The sequence below is a fragment of the Labeo rohita genome, chromosome 6 (assembly GCF_022985175.1).
Source record: "Labeo rohita strain BAU-BD-2019 chromosome 6, IGBB_LRoh.1.0, whole genome shotgun sequence".
In the NCBI taxonomy this organism is placed as follows: domain Eukaryota; kingdom Metazoa; phylum Chordata; class Actinopteri; order Cypriniformes; family Cyprinidae; genus Labeo; species Labeo rohita.
The window spans coordinates 1,789,606-1,796,928 of NC_066874.1; the positions used below are offsets into that span (position 1 = coordinate 1,789,606).

The 7,323-nt window shown below is 35.2% G+C and overlaps 1 protein-coding gene across 7 annotated transcripts in view; it reads right to left on the minus strand.

Annotated features, from left to right (window-relative positions):
• Window positions 1-7,323, minus strand: part of dlgap4b (discs, large (Drosophila) homolog-associated protein 4b) — a 126,880-nt gene that overhangs the window by 34,269 nt on the left and 85,288 nt on the right. For 5 of the 7 annotated variants that reach the window (XM_051112303.1, XM_051112298.1, XM_051112300.1 and 2 more), the window contains 2 exons: window positions 2,942-3,430; window positions 830-1,629 (listed from right to left, as the gene is read on the minus strand). In XM_051112303.1, coding sequence (XP_050968260.1) covers window positions 830-1,629; window positions 2,942-3,362 — 1,221 coding nt within the window. In that variant the 5' untranslated portion in view covers window positions 3,363-3,430. The remainder of the gene's footprint in view (window positions 1-829; window positions 1,630-2,941; window positions 3,431-7,323) is intronic. The other 2 variants (XM_051112304.1, XM_051112302.1) reach the window with 1 other exon arrangement.

Below are 7,323 nucleotides of genomic sequence, written 5' to 3' on the forward strand. Positions count from 1 at the left end.
ATCCTGTGTTATACCATTAAGCCTTTATGATGTTGATATAAAAAAAAATGGAATATATTTTCTTTTTCTTTGCAATTTTATATCAGTATGGTAAGTTTAAAACAAAGTAATCAGACTACATGCCCTAAAATGAGAAACCTAGACAGTTTTTATCATGTAATCTGTAATCAGTAATGGACTACAGTTTGTAAGTAATCAACCCAGCTCTGCTAATGTGATGTAATTTTCAACAAATCAAGCCAAAACTGAGTTCATTTTGGGTATTTGAAAATGCTTGCCAAAGCAGTTTAGTAAATTATATTGGGCGAGCACACCACAAATTTACTTTTTCATAAAGTTACAGTGGGATAAACAAAGGAAAAATGAAAATAATCAAGAGGAAATTACTTCAGCAGACTTAAAAGAGCTCTTGCCATTGATTTTCTTGTTATACCATGTTACTTTATATTTTAGTCACACAACCACCAGGCACAACCATAGATATGTATATGTAGATTCCCTATGGCGAATATCGTTTTCAAAAGTCTCCGTTTTGGTCCGTTTACACTGAAACAGAGCCCCGGAGTTTTCAAACTAAAACGGGGTCTGCAGCATTTTCAAAAGTCGAGGGTTGAACATACCGGAGTAGTGTAAATGCAGCCTTAATCTAAGCGCTACCAAAAAATAGAACATGAAGGAAAATGTACAGCTCATTCAGTCAAACACTGTGGATTGAAATGATTAGTTTCAGTCCTTTTAAGTGGAACTCACCAAAACTGAAAGTGCATTTTTAAAAAATCGTTAGGAAAAAGGTGGATCAGCAATAACCGTGTTTTATCCACGCACTCACCCTCCCGCGCACCTGCAGGAAGTGGCAGCCCAGATCCTGCTGGACGGATTTGGACTTCAGCAGGGTGCGATCCAGCGTGGCCGAGCCCTTCTGACACATCTGTCTGCTGGGTCCTAACGTAAGCGTGGACCAGGGTCCCCCTTTACTAAAGTTTCCGTCAAACATCGGTCCTCTGCCTTGTCCGACCCCCCCACCACCTCCGCCGCCGCCACCAGGTCCCGGGAGTGCAGGGAGCCCCTGGTGCTTCAGGTCACTGTTACTCTTTGAGGATTTGAGCGTGTGTTCGCTCATGGTGCTGTAGCCCTGCATGAAGTACCTGGACGCCACCTGTCCGTCCGGCCCCGGTCCGGATCCCACCCCTTGCCGACCCAAAGTCATCATGGCCATCGGGTTCCTATAGTTACTTATATCACTGTCCAAATCGTCAGAACTCCAGTATCCAGACATATTGGATCGTGGCCTCCGTTTGGCCGTTGCTTCGCTCTTCGTTCCTCGGTCTTTGCTTTTGCTCCGATGGTGTTTGTCATCACTGCTTGACGATCTGCTGTTGCGGCCGTTCATGTTTCCCTTGATGGCGGAGTTTTCCAGCGACTGGGATTTAGCAAACAGTTTCTGGACGGAGTGAACTAAGTAGCGTATTTTTCCCGGACTGTCCGTGCGCTGCTGTTGCTGCTGTTTGGTCGTCGTCACCGCGGTGCTGCGATGAAACTGTAACGTGCTGAAGCCGTCCTGTTGCCCTGGCAACTGTTTCTCAAACTGGTCCAGGAGGTTGGGCGGCAACCGGTTCATCTTTCCTGCCCCTGAATGCCAAAAGAGCAGGAGGGTCAATTAGGAAAACTCAGAATTCATGATACTTCAGTGTGAATCTTATTCACTTGTAATTAATTTAACCAGGTGCTAACGTCCTTTTGAAAATAAAAAAAACTCTTGAGTGAGACAAAAAATAACCCGAATATGCATTCTGAAGGTCAACTGATTCATTTGTCTTTTATTTTCCACACATCTCTGATGTTCACAGGCCTTGCATCCATTGATACATTTGCTTCATCACAAACTGCACCTTGCAAATTGAGATCAGCACTAATTTTTCAGGTGTTTTTTGCAATATTACCCAATTTGAATAACTTGCATACTGAGTGCTAAACAATGTAAATAAAGTGATGTAGAGTGTTAATATATTTAAAGTAAATTACATATTAACATTTAAGCATTTTGCTTTTTTAATATTTAAATAAGGATACTTTCAGACACACTTAAATGTGAAAAGTTGCTAAAACAAGCAAATACTTAATTTCTACATTAAAATTTCAGAAAAAGAGTTCATTAAAAGACTGGAGACAACAACTGCCATTTTGTTGCAAACCTCCTCTTTATCTACATTATAACACCAGAATAAACACAAGTAGTGCAAATTTCACGTAACAATTAAATGAGGTGCATAAAGATGTGGCAAGCCAGGTTTTGTGAAAGATTTTGAGAATAAAATATCTAAACATACTTAAAACAAGTGCTAGGCCAGTAACATTTTTTAAAGAAATATTAACACTTTTATTCAGCAAAGATGCATTAAATAAATGCTGTTCTTTTTAACTTAAAACAAGAAATAAATAAAATGTATTACAGTTTCCACAAAAATATTGGGCAGCACATCTGTTTTCAACATTAATAATAATTAAAAATGTTTCTTGAGCAGCAAATCAGCATATTAGAATGATTTCTGAAGAATCATGTGACACTGAAGACTGGAGTAATGATGCTGAAAATTCTGTTTGATCACAGCAATAAATTACATTTTAAAAACATATTCACATAGAAATCAGATTTTTGAAATTGCAATAATATTTCATAATTTTACCACAGTTTTTAATCGAATAAATGCAGCTTTGATGAGCAGAAGCTTTGATAAACTAATCAACCAAATCAACCAACACCAAACATTTTAAGTTTTTTAATTTTTTTCATTTTAAACAGACCTCATTAAATTTATGCTTGAAAAAAGAAACAATTTAGAAAACAAGACAGGTCATATTTTTTATGCAACTTTGCATTTCTTTTTTTTTTAATATTTAGCTGCATAAATCTAACTTTTTATAAAAATTTCTAATTTCTTACCTGAAATAGTTGCGGATCCGCTTGTGATCATGGCGGTCCGTCCCACTCCAAGTCCCATTCCCATGGACATAGACGTCCCCAGTGTCCCCGTGCCGATTCCTCCAATGTTGTCGGCTGTGTGCCCGAAGTCGCCCTGGTCAAAGTGTGAGTTGTAGTGGATCCGGGGGAAGGTGCTGCTGGAGGACAGCTGGTTGTTGAGGGGCATCAGGCAGTCGGGCGGAAGGCCTCCAGGGCTGGGTGACGGGGAGAAGTGATGCGGATCCAGGGCTCCGTAGTGGTCCATGGCTGCTGGTAGGAGAAACGGTGTATGAGAGAGAGTGGAAGAAGCGGAAGGGGGGTACAGAGGGTCCAGGTGACTGGGAGAACGGGGCGGCTCGCAGTCGGACAGGTGACGGGTGCGCTGGGGGGTGTAGCCTTTCATGGCAGAACGGGGCGATGCCCCCCCACCCTAGATCAGGAACATGAGCCCACCAGGGAGAAACAGAAACCCTGGAGAAAAACAGAAACAGGACCAGAGAAAAAGTGCGGTTTTAGAAGTTGTAAATCAAAGAAAGCTTATTAGAGTACATTTACAAGAAAATATGGCAACACTTTATAATAAGGTTCCATTTGTTAATATTATTAAACAACATGAACTAACAATCAAAAATACTTCTGAAGCATTTATTAATCTTAGTTCAAGTTACTTTCAACATACTAATACATTACTAAAAGTGAAAGTTGTATCTTAAAATTATTTAATAAACCTAAGCTAACATGAACTAACAATGAACCGCTGTATTTTAACTAACTAACATGAACAAACATTAATAAATACTGTAAATAACGTACTGCACACTGTTAGTTAATTTCAGTTAATGCAAAAACCAGTGTTAACTAATGGGAACCTTATTGTAAAGTGTTACCAAAACACTATGGATGTTTGTTTCTGTTATGGAAAAAAGAAAAGAAAAGGTAAATGCAACTTTTTATCTAACAATTCTGACTTTTTTTTTTTTTTCGCAAATGTGAATTTATATCTTGCAATTCAGACTTGTTTCCTTGCAATTCTGCCTTCTGCAATTTTTGTAATACTGTAATACTGTAATATAACTTTGTAATACAAGGTTATATCTTGTATTTCTGACTGTTTTTCAGACTTTTCTATGAGATAAAGTTTTAGATAAAGTTTCCATAAAATTTCAGCATTTCTACTTCAACATTTTGTTTTTAATTAAATGTGTTTTACTATCAATTTCTGAGTAAAAATATACCACACTGCAAAAAATTGTTTTATAAATGTGTTTTAAAATTGTATTTGTTTTTGTATTTGTAAATGTTGTATTTTTTTAAAAAAATATTCAGTATTTTTGTGTTGTTTTCCAGCACAAACATCTAAACATTCTTAAATCAAGATACATTTGCTTTGAAAACCAAAATTCACAACTCACATTCAAATTTATCAAAATTAAGTGAGTTTATGCTTAAAATCTGTTTATGCTAAAATCTGCCCATGGGGTAAAAATAAACTTGTTTTTCATTTGAATTACATTTGTTTTCTTACCTTACTGGCAGATACTTGTTTTTAAGCTTTGATACTTCATTTTTTTATACATTTTTCGAAAATGTAAATCCTAAAATATAAAAACAATTATGTCATTTTTCTTAAATAAATGTGTAAAAGTAAATGTTTCTTGATTTTTTATTTTTTATTATTTTTAAATATTTGAATATTTCATTTTTGCAGGTATTCGCTTTTTTTTTTTTTTTTTTTTGTGGTAGCTTTGTGTTTTTATTCAGCACTAGCAGTGATACTGTGCAAACATTACTCATCTTGTATGACAGACTGGCACATATATTTTTAGTCATGAAAATTCACACCCAGATGATATGTATGATGAACAGAAAGCTGCACACACTTCTTTAACATGACAGAACCAATAGTCTCAACAAGCAAAATATGCATTGCATTTTGCCAGTTTCCTATCAGCCATATATTGTGCAAAACACACACACAAACCCAGATGGTGCTGGAACACAGGCTCCTGTTTCTCAAACCGCTTTTAAATGACTAATAAAGCAAATAAAAAGAACGACTGAACAGCATGTGTTCAGCATTTATTACTGACCCAGAAACCCTCCTACCACCTGTCATATAAACACACACACACACCATGTTTATTTCAATGTAGGGCTCTTCTATTGACAGCTACTGTTTAATTATTGGTGAATCTTAGGAATCTTAGGTCATATTTCACTCCAAAATCCAGAAGAAAAAAATAAGAAAATACATTTATTTTCATAAGCAAATTTTCAGTCAAATTATTCTTCAAAAATGTTTCCCAATTTAATCTCATTGCTGTCTAGAAGTAACACTTGAGATATGTAATTTGAGACATATGATTTGTGATTTTTCTTTCCTTAAATTGTTTGTCCTTATATTCCAGTATAAATATGTAAACATCCTTAAAATAAGATAAAGTTACTCAAAAAGCAAAACTGTTTTAGAATAATAAGACTTCTTTTAAAATAATATATATTAAATAAATTAAAAATGTCTTTCTTTTTTAAATATAAACCTTACAAAATTTTAGATTTATTCTTAAAACTTCAAAAAATAAAAAACAACTCGGAAAGTAAGGTGTTCACTTATATTTAGTGTTCATTTTGATTGCTATTCTTCCTTTATCAATCACAATGACTGTGATACGACATGTGACACAATTTTTCCAAAAACCCGTCTCTCTCTCTCATCCCATGCCAGGATTGTGCTCACAGACGGGCTTCATGGAGGTAAATCGGATTGAACCGCTTGATTGCCCAGACCGTCTGCGCCGCGTGTCACCTGCTTGACGCTCCTGCAAAACCTGCCTTCAGGAGACCAGCTTTGACTTTACAAAGACCAGAATCCTGTCTCAGTCTCTAGATGTGAAGGAGCAGCCAGAGACAGCGACCGACACAGACGGCAGGAGACACAAGAGAGAGAGAAAGAGAGAGAAAAACAAAGAGTGAAGCGGACAGACGTGACAGTGGAAGCAGTGCCGCCCATCAGCGGGACACACAAACAAAGCAACATGTTTCCTGCGAAAGGAGACGTGATTTCAGCTGAAAAACAACCACAGGAGACGCAGATGAAGACAGGTGATCGAACAGCAGAGAAAAGGTCATTAAATCTCAGAAGATGGCGAAAATAAAAGAGCTTAACATGAAACTGTGTGCTACTTCATGCAAAACGCACACACTTACACAGCAAAAAACATGTCAGAATATCTAAACAAGATAAATACACTTAAAAATGAAGATATTGGGCATTAGTCTGATTGCTGCATGAAATAAAAATTGTTTAAGTTGTAAACAAGATTCAAAATACTTAAGAATGTTTTAGAAATAAAAAACTATTCAGTTTTTCTGCTTCCAAAATTTCATGTGTAATTCAATGTTTTAAATGTTATTTAATGTCATTTCTAATGTTTGTTTGCAATAGTGAAATGTACTAGCGATTTCTGAGTAAAAGTACTTTCTACACAAATTTTTAATCATAAAATGTGTATCTGCTAAACAATTAAATTTTTTTAAATATATTTTTTAAAAACAGTTGTTAGTTAATTTTGTCATAGATTATACAGACGGAGAATCTCAGATGATTCTTTTCCAAAAAATAATAAAATAAAAAAATTATAAAAGTGTTTTTTATTACAAAATGATTATTAACTTACTATCAACTATGACTTTTGCCTCAATAAACACGCAATTACGGCTTATTAATAGTTGTTAAGTTTAGATATTAAGAAGTCTAGAATATGGTCATACAGAATGTACTTTAATAAACAGCCAATATGCTAGTAATATGCATGCTAATAAGAAACTAGTTAATAGTGAGAATTGGTCCCTAAACTAAAGTGTTACCCAATTTTAAATGACACATAAGCCTGTAGTTAAAACTGTAATACAATACAACAGAAAGATATTTAAATAATAATAAATAATATAAATAATAAATAATATCTAAATCTAAATACCATGATTTTTAAACATGTCACAATTTAAATAAAATAATTCTATAGTATTTTATGCATTTGTTTTACATTGATGAAAGATGGGAAAATAGGAAAAATGTGCATTAAAATAATGTCCCAATGTCCAAAATTTCTTATGCAAAATATGACTTTCTATTAATTTTCATGTGCATTTGCCTGTTGGTGTTTCTGATCATGTGTTGTTTATGGTGTCTGTGTTCAGCCTGAGGATCTGCTCCAACTCTAATAAACATGAATTAGTGTGATGCTGCTGTCAAACACACACCTCTGTTCACCGGAGAATTAAAACAGCATCTACACAGATTGTTAGTGTGAATGTTTAACTCTAGTCTACAGGCCATATTTTTCAGACTTGTTGGTTGAGCG